Source organism: Leuresthes tenuis, unplaced genomic scaffold (genome assembly GCF_036924035.1).
Source record: "Leuresthes tenuis unplaced genomic scaffold, fLeuTen1.0.hap1 SCAF_2, whole genome shotgun sequence".
Lineage (NCBI taxonomy): Eukaryota > Metazoa > Chordata > Actinopteri > Atheriniformes > Atherinopsidae > Leuresthes > Leuresthes tenuis.
In genome coordinates this window covers 40,001,395-40,017,082 of record NW_027325356.1, presented here as the reverse complement: position 1 = coordinate 40,017,082, position 15,688 = coordinate 40,001,395, and the positions used below count along the sequence as shown (strand labels likewise).

General features: G+C 40.6%; 1 protein-coding gene across 17 annotated transcripts in view; it reads left to right on the top strand.

Annotated features, from left to right (window-relative positions):
- Window positions 1-15,688, top strand: part of celf1 (cugbp, Elav-like family member 1) — a 65,823-nt gene that overhangs the window by 22,152 nt on the left and 27,983 nt on the right. For 12 of the 17 annotated variants that reach the window (XM_072381072.1, XM_072381071.1, XM_072381080.1 and 9 more), the window contains 2 exons: window positions 832-880; window positions 13,366-13,500. In XM_072381072.1, coding sequence (XP_072237173.1) covers window positions 832-880; window positions 13,366-13,500 — 184 coding nt within the window. The remainder of the gene's footprint in view (window positions 1-831; window positions 881-13,365; window positions 13,501-15,688) is intronic. The other 5 variants (XM_072381070.1, XM_072381069.1, XM_072381078.1 and 2 more) reach the window with 1 other exon arrangement.

Sequence of the window (15,688 nt, the reverse complement as noted above, 5' to 3'; positions counted from 1 at the left end):
TTTGCAAATTTGTCAAAAATATGACCTGTACATAAGTAGTTACAGACTTTGGCATGACCATAAAAATTGAGCTCAAGTGCATCCTGTTTCCACTGATGCTCCTTCAGATGTTTCTACAACTTGATTGGAGTCAACCTGTGGTGAATTCAAAACTATTTACAGTTTAAACGGTGCCATAGTTGACGGTGCCTATCAGACCACAAACCAAGCCATGAAGTCCAAGGTGTGTGAATGTCCTTGAGTGGCCCAGCCAGAACTCAGACTTGAACCTGATTGAACATCTCTGGAGACATCTGAAAGTGGCTGTGCAGTCCTTAACCAGCCTGATTGAGCTTGAGAGGTTCTGCAAATAAGAAAGGGAGAAACTGCCCAAAAATAGGTGTGCTAAGCTTGTAGCATCATACTCAAAATACTTTAGGCTGTAATTGCTACCAAAGGTGCTTCAACAAAGTATTGAGCAAATGTAAATTTGCCATTACTGAAGTGCTGTAAATAACTGTGATTATCTCAGTGTACCATTTGCTTTATGTCCTGTAGCTTCTGCATTCTACACTGACAGTTATATCTTCTCAGAATCTCCTACTGGGAAATGCATGTGTGAACAGGCAGCTGTGGAAAACTGTCCAAACTGACCACTGTCCAAATACTCTGACTTCTGTTTAGTCTTTGTTTAATTTACAGCAATTCTGAAACACCAAGTTATGTATTTTTTGGATTTTTGTTATTACTTATTCTTATTGCAAATTTTTCACATAACTACACCTGTAAAAGCATCTAAGAATGAGTCTGTATTTTTCTGTGTCATGATGTGTTATTTTTTGCCTTGGTCAGATGCATCACCCAATCCAGATGAAGCCAGCTGACAGTGAAAAAAACAACGGTAAGGATTTCTTTGTCCTTTTTTTTTTTTTTTAAACCAGGGTTAGGAATTAAAACTCAATTCTAAATAGGTATTGGTAAGAAAATGCCAAGCACTTTTACCAATTTAAGAAAGACATAGACAGGCAGGAGGAAGGACCACAGTATAGGTTCCAGAATCTGCACTTAATAGGCTGTCATTTTGCAAAGACAGGGTACCTCTTTGTCGGTATCTGTTAAAAAAAAAACTGTTTCACATTACAGAATTAAAGTGAGCACAGAATTTTAACCTTTGTGTCTTTGTACAAAAGAAAGTGACCTCTGTTTCGTCTTTCTTTAATTGAAGGCAATTCTGAAACATCAAGTTGTGTATTTTTTTCAAGGTACTTATTGAGTGTTTGCAAGGGATCCCCGGGCATTATGGTGATGTCATTTTTATGTCATCGGCATAACTGTGATAGCATATTTTGTGGCTTTGCAAAATCTGACACAGTGGGAGCATGTAAATGTTGAATAAAAGAGGTCCCAGTATTGAACCCTGTAGAACTCCACATGTCATGTTTGTCCCTTCAGATGTGTGATTACTTGTACACAGAAAGCAGTCTCTGCCTTTAAAGTGTCACCCACTTTTCTAGTCTTTAAAGCAATATGATGTGTTTGACTGTATCAAATGCAGAAAATGCAACATCTTCAAACTCAGACTGGAAGATGACAAAACAGTGTCAAGAATAGGTTCAATTGTTTCTAGGCTTTTATCGAATTTTTTTAGTAGTGGCTTTATTACTGCTGTTTTTAGAGCCTATGGGAAATACCTAATAGTAGAAATGTGTTAACAATACAAAACAGTCTTTAGTTAGCAGTGAGAGAAATTTTTTAAAAAAGAGTAGTGGTAAAAATGTCCAGACAGCAAGTTGAGGGTCTCAGATGTTTCATAATGTTTTCAGGGTTGTATTGGTTGATTGGATGAAATGTTGGCAGTATTTTTGTCTGGGGCTCTGATGGAAAGTAGGACAGTGCAATTCTGATTGATGTGACATTTTGCCATGGAGAATCAAGATTAATATTCAAATTATTCTCAATCCTAGCTGAAAGCAGACAACTTTCAGTTAATTGCTAGTAACAATAACCCCCAATAATGACTATTGCTTAAAACAGAAATGTATAATTTGTCACTATCATTAGGGAGGTTGACTATAACTCTAAAAGTGATCATCCTTCAATTGGTGGGTTTCATCTCAAAATTCCACAGTTCACATGTTGAAGTGTCCTTGGGCAAAATACTGAATGACACATTGTCCCCAATGTCACTTTGGATAAATCAATTGGTTAAACCATTCAGTAGCATCATTAACCACAGCAAAATGCTAATTTCACTTTGCAAATTTCTTGCTGGCTCTGGCCTGTTATTTTGTAACGTAAATATGTATGATTAATGTCTGTGGTGCCTCTGTATGTGTGTATGTTGCTTAACACTGGTTATACCTCCATGACTACCACAGTTTGGGACACACCAGCCAGTATATATCCACCAGTTTTTAATTTACACTTCAAATACCGGATTTACCAAAGCTGAGATTAAAAACTTTCTGTCCTGAAACGCACAACAAAACTGATTGCCATTCAAAGTTGGATTTTTTTTCTCTCCTACAAGCACAATACAACATTTGTATCATCTCAATGAATCACAAATTTTTTAAATTAAAAAAAAAAAAATTATTTTGAGAAGGTAAGTATGTTGCAAAACATTCATGGACTCATATACACTGTGTGAAGTCATGGACAACATTTTAATATTTACAAATTTTGATAAATCATGCAATGAAACTGCACAAACACATGTCAAAAATCACAATGCTTTAATCTCGGGACCAAACATGAACTTTGATATTTCCTCAGCTGGAATGTCCAAAAATACTCAAGCTTAGTCACAACTTTTATACACTGGGATCTACTATTTTTCACAGTAAGAAAAGCAAGGGAGTAGGGGGGTTGTTGAGGGGAAACACTGGCTTAAAGGACAAGGTAGCGCTGGTCCACTTTTTCCCCAGGTAAATGCATATAATGTTTGCTTATGTGAGTAACTCTGTGTTTCTGAGCTGTTGTAAAAGCAACAACTAGATACTTTATTTTTCTCACTGAACAAATGTATTACCACAAATAACTGTTTGCACCCTTGTTGACTTTTGACTCAGTGTTCTCATGGTGTTTGCACTGAAATGTATTCATACACCTAATGCACACAACACATACATTTATAACAGCACCACATACTGCTTGAGGTTCAGATTTGTGCCTTTTTAGCATTGGAATAGCCTTAACTTTTAGCTGCAGTCTATTTGCAAAGCCAGCATCATACTGAGCCTTCACAAACTATTGTCTGTGAGCCTATCCCAGCCAAAATTGGGCGAGAGGCAGGGTACACCCAGTCCATCACAAACGAGACAAACGACCCCACTCACACTCACTCCTAGGGACACTTTAGATACACAAATTAACCTGACAGGCATGCTTTTGGACAAGGGAAGGGAGCTGGAGTATCCAGAGAGAGCCCATGCATACATGGGGAGAACATGCATACTACACCCAGAAAGGCTGCAGCTGGGAATTGAACCTGGAACCCTCTTGCTGTGAGGTGACGGTGCTAACCACCACACCACCATCCAGCCCCAACTATATTGTAATAGTATTGTAAGGCTTATGTGTAATAAGTATTAAATATCTGAATATGTTTAATAATGAATACAATCTGAATATGTAAATAATAGTCTTATTTACGCGAAGAGTTCAAATATTACACAGTGAGTGTGCTGACATTCTGAGACTGTTCTGAGTTCATCAGAGCGACAGCCTAGGGAAAGAAACTGTTCTTGTGTCGGGATGTTTTTGCAGCTCTGTAATGCTTGCTTGAGGGAAGGAGCTTGAACAGATGTGTCCTGAATGTGATGGGTCATCAAAGATGTTACTTGCCCGTTTCCCGACCCTGGACTGGTATAAGGCTTGGATGGATAGCAGGCCAGCTCCTATGATCCTCTCTGTCACCCTGATTGTTTGTTGCAGTCTTGTCCTATCTTGTTTGGTAGCAGAGCCGAATGTATAGGACAGACTATTAATGTATATTTGCAGTGTAGGAGCTTCTTAGGTAGGACTAACTTCATGAGCTTCCTTTTTTTAAGTATCTATTTGGGGGGTCCACTTGAGGTCTTTGAATTACAGAAAACTTGAGGGAGTCCACGTAACCACAGTGCTGTTCATGATGGTGAGGTTGGGGGTTGGGGGGCCACTGTCATCTCTACAGTGTTGAGCGGGTTCAGATCAGCATGCTTCTGACTGCACTAGAGGATCAGCTTTCCCACTTATTGTCTGTATACAGACTCTTCTTCATCCTGGATGAGGCTGATGATGGTGGTGTCATCGCCCAATTTCAGGACCTTCACAAATGGGTCATGAGAGGTGCTGTCGTTGATATAGAAGAAGATCAATGAGGAGAGGACACAACCCTCAGGGGCACCTGTGCGATGGTCTGGAAGTTTGAAGTGAAGTTATCCATTCTCACCTGTTGTCTCCTATTAATGAGATAGTTGGTGATCCACTGGCAGGTGGAGACTGAGATGGTGAGCTAGGTCAGCTTCTGGCAGAAAATTTTAGGGACGATGGTGTTGAAGTCCATGACTAGGATCCCTGTGTAGGTTCTTGGGGAGTTAGGGTGGTTGAAGTGCAGACCCATGTTGCTTCCTCCAGATTACAGCAGGGGCTCTGTGATGTTCCTCAGGTGACTTTAATACCAGTCTTCTGAAGAATTTCATGACCACTGAGGTCAGAGCGACAGGCCTGTAGTCATTTAATCCCATAATGCAGGGTTTTATTGAGACTGGGTTGATAGCAGGAGGGGGCCATGGACAGCTCCAGAGATCTGTTGGAAATTCTGGTGAAGATGGGAGACAGCTAATAAGCACAGGCTTTCAGGACACACCATCGGATCCTGGGGCCTTCCTGTTCTTTTGTCTCTGGAAGAGTTGACTAACATCCTCTTCACAGAAAGGAGGGTGGTTACAGGTAGACATTTGCTGGAGTAGCTCAATGTGGGGAATGAGGTGGGTGTGAAAATCTGCAGTAGAAGCTATTGAGGTTGTCAGCCAGTCATTGGCCTCCTGGAGGGTGGGAGGATGGTCTCCTGTACTTACGGATGTTCTGCAGGCCTCTCCAAACTGACGCAGTGTTCTTAGCTAAGAAAATACTTTTCAACTTTTCAGTGTAGCCCCTCTTTGCCACATTGATCTCCTTTGTCAGTCTGTTTTTTGGCCTGCTTGTACAGGGCCTGGTCCTCACTGGTCCTCACTTTTGCAGGCCTCTTTTTTGGACTGACGTAAACCAGGGTTTGTTGTTGTATGTGCAGAAGATCTTGGCCTGTTCATACACCATCACAAAAACTGATGTAGGATGTCACAGTGTCTGTAAAATCATCCATGTCTGCAGCTTTAGAAACTCCAATCAGTCAAAGCAGGCTTGTAAGTCCAGCTTTAACTCATATGTTTATCTCTTCGCAGTCCTTACTACAGGGTTTGCCTGTATGTAGGGATAAGACTTAGACTAGACTTTATTTATCATTGGCCATTGGATAGCGTACAACAGAATGAAATTAGGTTTCAGTAGCTCCAGAAACACTGCAATTTTTTAAAAAGTACAATAGAAAATTCAAATAGAAATAAATAATATTGGTTATAGAATATAAACAAAGTATTTATATAGCAGCATAAGGACATTACACATTGCCAATTGAATTGAAAAGAGGAAAAAAGGAAAGAAAAAATACACATGTTATACGACTGATAAAGTCGGATATTGTACAAGAATAATAATATTGCACAGAAAGTGGATCAGTAAGGTTCGATGGGATGTGTGTTCGGTGAGGGGTGGGTGGGGGGGTCTCCTCATCCAATCCAATCCAAACCATTTAATTCATAAAGCACAGTTTAGATAAACACAAAGGTTTCCAAAGTGGTGTGCAATAAAATAAACACAATAAAACTAATAATAATAAATTAATAAATAGACTGTTCACCCCAGATAAAATATTTGTGCACATAAAATCAACAACCTACGTGGTGTTAAAAGCCAAAGAAATGGGGAGCATTTAAAGAAGAGTTAGACAGTGAGGAGGCTTGTCTAATGTGCAGCAGCAGTTCATTCCATAATTTTGGAGCTGCAACCGAAAATGGTCAGTCCCCTCTGAGCTTCAGCCTAGTTTTGAGAACCCTCAGGAGCAGCTGGTCAGCTGACCTGAGAGATCGGTTGGGTGTGCAGGGGTGCAGAAGTTCCGAGAGGTCCAATGGGGCAAGACCATTTAGAGATTTAAAAGTAAAATCAATTCTAAAATGAACATGTAGCCAGTGGAGTGATGCTAAAATCAGTGAAATGTGCTCAAACTTCCTTGTGTCAGTTAAAAGATGTGCAGCTGCATTTTGTACCATTTGAAGACGTGCGATGGAGGACCCACTGACCCTAATATAAAGTGCATTGCAGTAATCTAGCTGAGTGGTCACAAAGGCGTGGATTACTGTTTCAAAGTGCCGTCTCCGGAGACTACCTGCCAGCTATCTTAGCTGGAAGACGCTTGCTTTCACCACAGCTTTAATCTGGCAGTCAAACTTAAGATCCACATTCACTTTTACCCCCAGATCATAAACAATAAGTTTGGTATACCGTGCCAAGGAACCCAGATCGACTGAGGGGGTCACAGAGGTACCACCAAAGACCATCACTTCAGTCACATCCAGCGTAGGAAGTGCTTTCGCTGCTGAGCAGGGATGTGCTGTGACCAGGACAGAGTGTCTGTGGCCTTTACCCCCAGGAACATTGTGCTGCTGACCCTCTCCAGAGCTGAGTTATTGGTGAGGAGTGGTGTGTGGCGTCGCCATGTCATCCTGAAGTCGACGAGGATTTCTTTTGTCTTTCAAGTATTCAGGATCAGGTTCTTTGTCGCACACCAGTCCACCAGATGGTTCACGTCCACTCTGTTGGCTAGGTCATTGTTATCCTGGATGAGACTCACTACTGTCGTGTCATCTGCAGATTTCAAAATGTGGTTAGATCTGGCATGGCAGTCATGGGTCATGGGTGAACAGCAGAGGGCTGAGTACATAGGCTTGTGGGGAGCCTGTACTCTGGGATATGACATTAGCGTTTTTTTTTCCACCCATACATACTGGGGTCTGTTAGTGAGAAAGTCAAGCAGACAGTTGCATAGGGGGGTGCTGAGGACCAGTTTGCTTATCAGTTGTTGTGGAACGATGGTGTTAAATACTGAAAAGAAGTCCACAAACAGCACAGGCACATGTGTGTTCCTCTTCTCCAGATGCTCCACACTGAGGTGAAGTGCAGATGAAATGGCATCATATGGGTGGAAGTTTAGAGAAGATCTACATGTTTTACCAGTTTTTCAAAACTCTTTCTCTTGATGTGGGTGAGTGCTACCATGTGGTAATCATTATGCCATGTGATTGCTGGCTTTTTTGGCTCTGGGATGATGGCAGAGGTTTTCAAACATGGCGCGACAGCCTGGTCCAGTGAGATGTTGAAAATATCAGTGAGAACCCCAGTCAGTTGATCCGCATGTTCCCTTAGCATCCAGCCTGGTATGTTGTCAGGGCCAACTGCTTTCCTCACATTCACTGTGCTGAGGACTCTCCTCACCTCAGCTATGTCCAGACGGAGCGCCTGCTCATCAGGGAGGGGTTCTCCTCGAAGAGGTGTTCGTTGAGAAAGGCTGTACTGTTTTCACAGGATGGAAGGGTAGCTTCATTGTCCACAATGGCCTGAATACCCTGCCACATCATTTATCAGTGTTCATAGGTTCTTAGAAGAAGTCCTGAGTTGTCTGATTATGTGCCCGTTTTGCAATTGGCACAATTCAGTTTTGTTCTCATTGTTTTCAACAATAGCATGTCACCTGATTTAAATGCATTGTTTCGTGACTCAAGCATTGCCCGCACATCATTGGTCATCCAGGGTTTCTCACTGGCCCGTCAGGTGATGTTTCTGATGATACTTGTCACAATCCGTGAAAGCACTGGACGCAGATGCAGGGTAGAATCAATAATCAGATTGTATTTATAATGATAGTCACTTGATGAGCAAAGTAATAGATTATAAATTCCTAACTCACTCTTCTCGATACCTATGGGGAGAAGAGTGAGACTATAAAACTTATCAAAAGAAAGTTCTCTCCACGCTAGGAGGAAAAAACAAAAAGTTATATAAATCTTACAAATAAACTTATCATTCTCCGAACCGTCGGAGGCTCGATAGAAATTTAACAAAATCAATAAACAAAAGGAGACTCCTGCTACTGGAGTTGCTATGAAAGTTATAACTATAAATCAAAGACACTCCTCTACCGGAGATACTACTGAATAAACGACAAGACAAACAAAACTTCACTTGACTAAATCTATGGTTATGACAAAACTTACAACAGAAAATCACTCTCAAGGAGGAAATCATTAATAAACAACATCTTTGGATTACTTGGAGCACTTTGGAGGCTAGCGGACGAACGCTCGAAAGACAATTCAACACACTGGCAATGAGACAAGTGAAGACGCAGACTAAATACACATGAGGAGCCAAGGGGAACAGGTGGAAACACTTGGGAATCAGGGAAGACAATGAGACACATGACACGGGAGGAAGGGCAAGTTATCTGAAACGAGAGGAGTTGTTAATTTCAAAGTAAAACAGGAAGTGACAAGACAAGATACAAAACCCTAAGAGCCTCTGTGAGACCTGACAATACTGACATCATCCATACACTTCTCAGATTCTCACCTACTTCGTAGTGGGTTTTCACCTAATCAGCAGAGGCTTGTAGGTGGAAAGAAGCATCACAGAGAGATGGTTTGAGGAGCCAAGATGGGGGTGTGGTACTGCCTTGAATGACTGCTTGATGTTTATGTAAGCCAGATCCAATGTGTTATGTCCCCATTGTTGCAAAGTCCACATGCTGATGAAAATGAGGGAGAGCTGTCTTCATGTTATCCTGATTAAAGTGACCAGCGACAATGAAAATATCCTCCTGATGAGTATTTTGCAACACAGAGCTGAAATGGTAAATAACACCTAGCTTAGCTGTTAGCCCCCCATGTCAGCGCCATTTCTGCTTTCTGTTGCACTCCCTCCTATTTTTACAGTGGCAGGTTGTGTGGATCGGAGGCTCCACTGCTTTGTAAGCTGCCAAGTGTAGCTGGCCTAGCAGTCCGATGATATATAAGCTGTCCAATGTGCTGTTATCAACAGTACTGTAGTTCTCGTACTTCCCATCAGTCGTATACAAGATTAGCGAATCTAAACTTCAAGCTGGCTATGAAGTTAAGCGGCTTAAAAGTCGTTAATTGTTCGGTGCTATCACGAATCACTGAGACTGATCAGACAGTGATCAGAGAGCCCCAAAGCTGCAGAGCAAAGAGCAAAAGAGGTAATTTAAAACTGTGTAACAGTGATCCAGTGTGTTATGGCTCTTTTCCACTAATACCTACTCGGCTCTACTCAACTGGATGGGGTCGTTATAGCAAGGCAGCCTGAAAGTCTTGTGACATCATTTGTATGCAGCACAATAATGGAGGACATTGAGGTGATAATCTACCTGCTGCTTGGTATATGGCTTTGTGCGTAGCCATTTATATGGTTGACATAAACAGAAATAATAAAATTGCATGGTTGCTATTGCTGGGTTTTTAAACATGGAACGATTGTTGCGAAGGAGTCGCTTTCATGACTCATCCAGTGACATCACTCCCTGGTCAATCAGTGGCTTGCAGTCTGTAGATGTCACATTTTTGGCTCGACTCAGCTCGCTTGGAACACTGGCTGAGTAGGTGCAAAAAATTTACCTGGTACGATGGGCTATCACTTAAAGGAAAACCCTAAAAATGGAGTCAATTCAAGTAGAACCGAGTAGGGCCATTAGTGTCTCCAGTGGAACACTTAATATGATGCGGGTATGTCTCTACCAGCTTTGCACATCTAGAGACTGACATTTTTACTTTGGCTGGGCCATTCTATCACATGAATAAGTATTGTTTTAAACCATTCCATTGTAGCCCTGGCTTTATGTTTAGGGTCATTGTCCTGCTGGAAGGTGAACCTCCGCTCCAGATTTTCTTCCAAGATTGCCCTGTATTTGGCTCAAATCCATCTACCCATCAGCTCTGACCATCTTCCCTGTCGCTGCTGAAAAGAAGCACCCCCAGAGCATGATGCTGCCACCACCATGTTTGACCATGGGATGGTGTGTTCAGAGTGATGTGTGGTGTTAGTTTTCCACCACACATAGTGTTTTGCATTTAGGCCAAAAGGTTCAATTTTGGTCTCATCTGATCAAAGCACCTTCTTCCACATGTTTGCTGTGTCCCCCACATGGATTCTGGCAAACTGCAAATGGGACTTCTTATGGTTTTCTTTTAATAATGGCTTTCTTCTTGCCATTTTTCCATAAAGGCCAGATTTGTGCAGTGCACGCCCAATAGTTGTCCTGTGGACAGATTCCCCCACCTGAGCTGTGGGGATCTCTGCAGTCCATCCAGGGTCACCATGGGGCTCTTGGCTGCATCTCTGATCAGTGTTCTCCTTGTTCAGCCTGTAAGTTTAGATGGACGGCCGTGTCTTGGTAGGTTTGCAGTTGTGCCATACTCTTTCCATTTCCAGATGATGGATTGAACAGTGCTCAGTGAGATGTTCAAAGCTTGGGGAATCTTTTTATAGCCTAACCCTGTTTTAAACTTCTCCACAACTTTATCCCTGACCTATCTGGTGTCTTCCTTGGACTTCATGATGCTGTTTGCTTCCCAATATTCTCTTAACAAACATCTGAGGCCGTCACAGAACAGCTGTATTTGTACTTATATTAGATTACACACAGGTGGACTCTATTTACTCATATTTACTCTATTTACTATTTACTCATCAGGCAGCTTCTGGAGGTAACTGGTTGCACTCAGAGAAAAGGGGGCTGAATAATTTTGCACATCACACTTTTCAGTTTTTTAATTTGTAAAAAAAAAATTAAAATCATGTATAATTTTCTTTGTATTTAACAATTGTGTGACACTTTGTGTTGGTCTTTCACATAAAATTACAATAAAATATATTTATGTTTGTGGCCATAACGTGACAAAATGTGGAAGTCCAAGGGGTATGAATACTTTTGAAAGCCACTGTACGTTCTTTGGTCAGCCAGGTGTTGTAATGCTTCACTTAAGCATGCCTGAGATGGGATGTAAACACTGACCAGAACTAAGAATGAAAACTCCTGTGTTGAATGAAACCGTTACAGTTAATAAAATGTCTCTATGTGAGGGCTGCATTATCTCTTCAATACAGTGACATTTGTAATCTTCATTTATGTAGAAGTAAGTTCCACCTCCCCTTGTCTTTCCCACGAGTTCCACAACACAGTCCATGCGGAAGAGCTGAAAGCCCGTGAACCCGTAGAGTATTTTCCAAGCTCTGATCACTGCTTGCATTCCCCGTTGATGTCTCCGATAGATCTTGTAGAAAGACACTGCACCACTAGCTAAATACTTAAATTTGGAGAAAATAAATTTGAGCAAGAGTTTGAACCCACTGTATAAATCTTGTTCTTTTTGCATAGAAATAATAACCATGACTACATCTCTTGGTTTGTTTTCTTAACTTAGGCTGATATTTAAGATTTAATATGCATGTATCTCCTTTTCTAAGCTGGATCATGTTTCACCTGTCTTGCCATCATTCTCAGTGACTTGAATATTTTTTAAGGCAAGAACAGTAATCAATAATTAAGCTTGAGGGTTTGATTGCTGAGGTTTTTGTAATGCTTTTTTAAACAGTGCCGTAGGTCTGAATAGGTTAAGAAAGACTGCAAATTACGCACAATTAGACCTAGAAACGTTATGGCAGTGACAAAATTGTCACAATCAGTTTACTCAAAGGCTGTTTATTATACTTATGTGTGGTATTCCTTTATCCTCAACTTGGTTATGTCAGAACGGTAGTGTGGTATGGTGTTGTTGAAGGACCCGGATGCAGATTTCCAACTGAAAATAGATTTCATTTATCTTTCATTTATTCCACAGAGCAGTAAAAAAAAAAAAAAAAAAAAAAAAAAAAAAAGGCGCGGAATTCCAAAATATCTAAACTCACAAAACAAAACTTGAAACAAACAAAAACCTGACTATGACGATGATAAATGACATGGACAACACAACAAGGACAAACCTGAAACACAGCATGAGTGATGGTGAGGATCTGGCAATGGGCATGAAAAAACCTGGCGACTAGATACTGAGGAGGGTAATTCATGAATGAAGGCAGCTGAGGGGGAAAACACAGGTGCCGTGAGTGAAGCTGATGGTAGGGCAAGAGTGACTGAGGAAATCATTGCAAAAAGTAAAGACTAGACAGAAACCTAAAACATGATCAAAAATTTAATTTGTGACAGATAAATATGTGAAGGGACTATAGTTGATTCCAAGTGTTGAATTTGTTAGCAGCTACAATGTACCTATCATTTGTAGTCTCTCAGTGTAAGTGAAACCAGTCTGTATCTATGCTCTTTCTACTGTGTCGCTACCTAACTCACTGTCATTGAACAGTCTTGAGCGTTTTTACCATAAACACACTATACACACCATAAACACATCAGCCATGTCTCAAATTACAAATCATTGAGTGACCCACTGATGTATGGTCAAATGGAGAAACATAAATTTTTTAACACAATAATATATTTGAAAGAATATGTCCTGACTGGCAAACAGCCTAATCGCTTGTGGTGAAGGTCCTGACTACAAGAGAGACTGAAAAGAAATGCCTGGCAGTTCCGATAAATAGGGTCACATAGCACTGATCTAGCACTCTGAAATCTGCCTGGATAATAGCAGTAGTGGATGATAGCAGGATCGTTTCCAAGGTAAAGAACTCTCACTGGTAGCACTCACCCCTCATCATATTACACAGTTTATTGAAATTTTTTAAGTGACAGAAGTGAAATATTTGGATATTCTATCTGATCTGAGCCTCATCAAACTGCATGCTACCACTGAAAAAAAATAAGGCAAAAAAAGGCATGGAAAACATCAACTGAAGTCAGCTGTGTTACTGGCTCAGCAAAGATTTATAAAGGAAGAAATGTGTTCTTTTGTGATTTCAATGAGTTTCAGACTTAAGCTGCCTTTCTTGCAAAGGATTCTGGACAAAGTAGTAAAAGTCTTATTTATATCAAAAAGGTTTTTGATATTAAAGACATGTAATTCTTAAACCTCCAACTTGGAGTTGACTACCCCTAAATTTAAACTCAGAGTACAATTTAAGCTAATATTAGATTATGTAACTGCAACTCTTTATATAGCTAAACTCTCATCTCTGTCCAAATGTTTCAGACTCTAACTTTGCTTGTGCCACAGTTAAATATGCATGTTGAGTTCTGTACAATACAATTCATGTAAGTCTACTGTTGTGTTATGTTGAATACAGCAGTGGAGGACAGGAAGCTGTTTATTGGAATGATCTCAAAGAAGTGTAATGAGAACGACATCCGATTGATGTTCTCGCCATATGGACAGATTGAGGAGTGCCGGATACTTCGAGGCCCTGATGGACTCAGCCGAGGTAAAATGTAATAATGATATTTCTTAGATCATGAATGGATCTAATAATCCATCCGTCCATTTTCTGTTCCTGCTTAATCCGTCAGTCATGGGGGAGCTGGAGCCTATCCCAGTGGTCATTAGGCGAGAGGTGGGGTACACCCTGGACAGGTTGCCAGTCCATCACAGGGCCACACAGAGACAAACTAGACGAACAACCACACACACGGATCTAATAATGTTTTCAATTAAATTAGAATAAATTTAAATCAATTCAGTTATACTTTAGCCATATAACTTAGATATATAACTATATCTATTGTTATATAGATAACAAAATAAGAACGTTGAAGTGTAGTAGAAAGTGGTGTGGAAAAAATCTTGGCAACTTTGCTGATGACTACACATACATCATTGGCAACTCTCTCAGCAGACAAGATGGACAGGAGCTCGATAGGCACAGCCCAGAAAGTTGAACATCTCTCTGTCTCCCTGGTATGCTGCATCCTTGGGCTCCAAACTCATAGATGTTATCCTCCCCTTCCCATAATGCATGAAGGAAGAAAAAGTTTAAATTTCCACCTAATTTTTCTCAATTTTGTTCCTGCTCTATATCCACAACATCTCCTCTCCAACTCTTACTCTCTATTCTTATTCCAAACATTAATTGGGTTTTGGAAAGCTCAATCAGCTGCTCCCCCATGCAAACAACTTTCCCATTGCCATGGTTATACAACAGTACAGCTGTTGAAAAGTGCTTGCAGAAATCATTCTGGCAGCGCAGCATCCAAACCAGCACAAAGAAACTGTTTTCACATAAAAAGCTCATTATGGAATCTTAAGAATATGCTAAGTAAGACATGATATGTCTAGAACTACAGCAGTAGGCTGACACTTGTGCAGTGCCATTACAGAAGCAATTTTCTGGGGTGGGAGGGTAATGCTATTGTTTTTTCTCATTCAGAAAGGAGATCTGCTAGGTGTGAGAGTAGCTCTCTCCATCACACACTGCTGCAAGCTGCTGTGCACATACTGAGGTCCTTATTATTATTAATGTTAACCCAAATATTATTAGTAGTAGTATTATTCAGGCTTATTTACTCATACAGAAAATAGAGATAGATAGATGTAATCTTTTAGATTGTGGTTGGTTAGGTCACATGGATTTGGGCTTCCTTTTTAGAACCCAGTTGCTTCTTTTTGGGTCATGGATCTGGTCGTGTGCTACTGATACAAAATATGGTAGCAGTGGATTAAGTTATCTCACGCCATTTGAAATGGTTGCCATCATCAACTTGACCAGTGGATATCGGTAATTGTTTTATGCTGCTCTTTCAATCACTCACTTATATAAATACAGACACCCTGATCAACAATTTAAACTCTTTCATCTATTTGCTGGTGGATGCAGGTTGACGTTTTTTATGTTTAAAAGACGGTAACAAGAACAGCGGGCGGTAGCCACTTATACTATACACCTTAGATTATAGGAAATAGTTGTTGTTTTATAGAAAACAAAAATGTATGTTTTTAATTCTTAATAAATCTTTTTAGCAAAGCTTATGAACTGCTATAGAATCTGGAAGTTCATGCACCACAGTTGCATAGACAGGTGATGATGACTGGCTAAAGGAGAGTTCTTTAAATCTATACTCCATTGCGCTTCCTAAAAGTTCTTATTTACTATATTTTTATCCATGCTAACAAACTACTTGCTGTGTGAAGACACGGCCACCTAAATTATGTATTACCAGAAAACACACCATCGAGAATGATCTCAATCCAAACTGACCTGTTTCATGAGCTAGAAAGAATTCATGAGCTGTTTCAACGGCTGGATCTTAGGTTTCACTTTCAGTGAAGAGTACCTTCATTGTGGAAGACATCACGCCTCGTACCATTTCCCAAGAATTCACGCTCGAGTGAACTCAATGACTTTTGACCTGTTGCCCTCACTTAACATGTAATCGAGACACTAGAATGGCTGCTGCCCCATTTCCTAAGATCCCAGGTCCACCATGCACTTTACACACTGCAGTTCGCCTCACAAGAGAATGTGAGCGTGGAGGATGCGCTTCTCTATCTGCTACACAGATAGCATACTCTCACCATTTGTCACAAGCTGGGGTGGCGCTGTGAGAATCATATTCTTTGATTTCTCCAGCATTTTCAACACCATCCGACCCTTCTTGCTGAGAGAAAAAATGTTG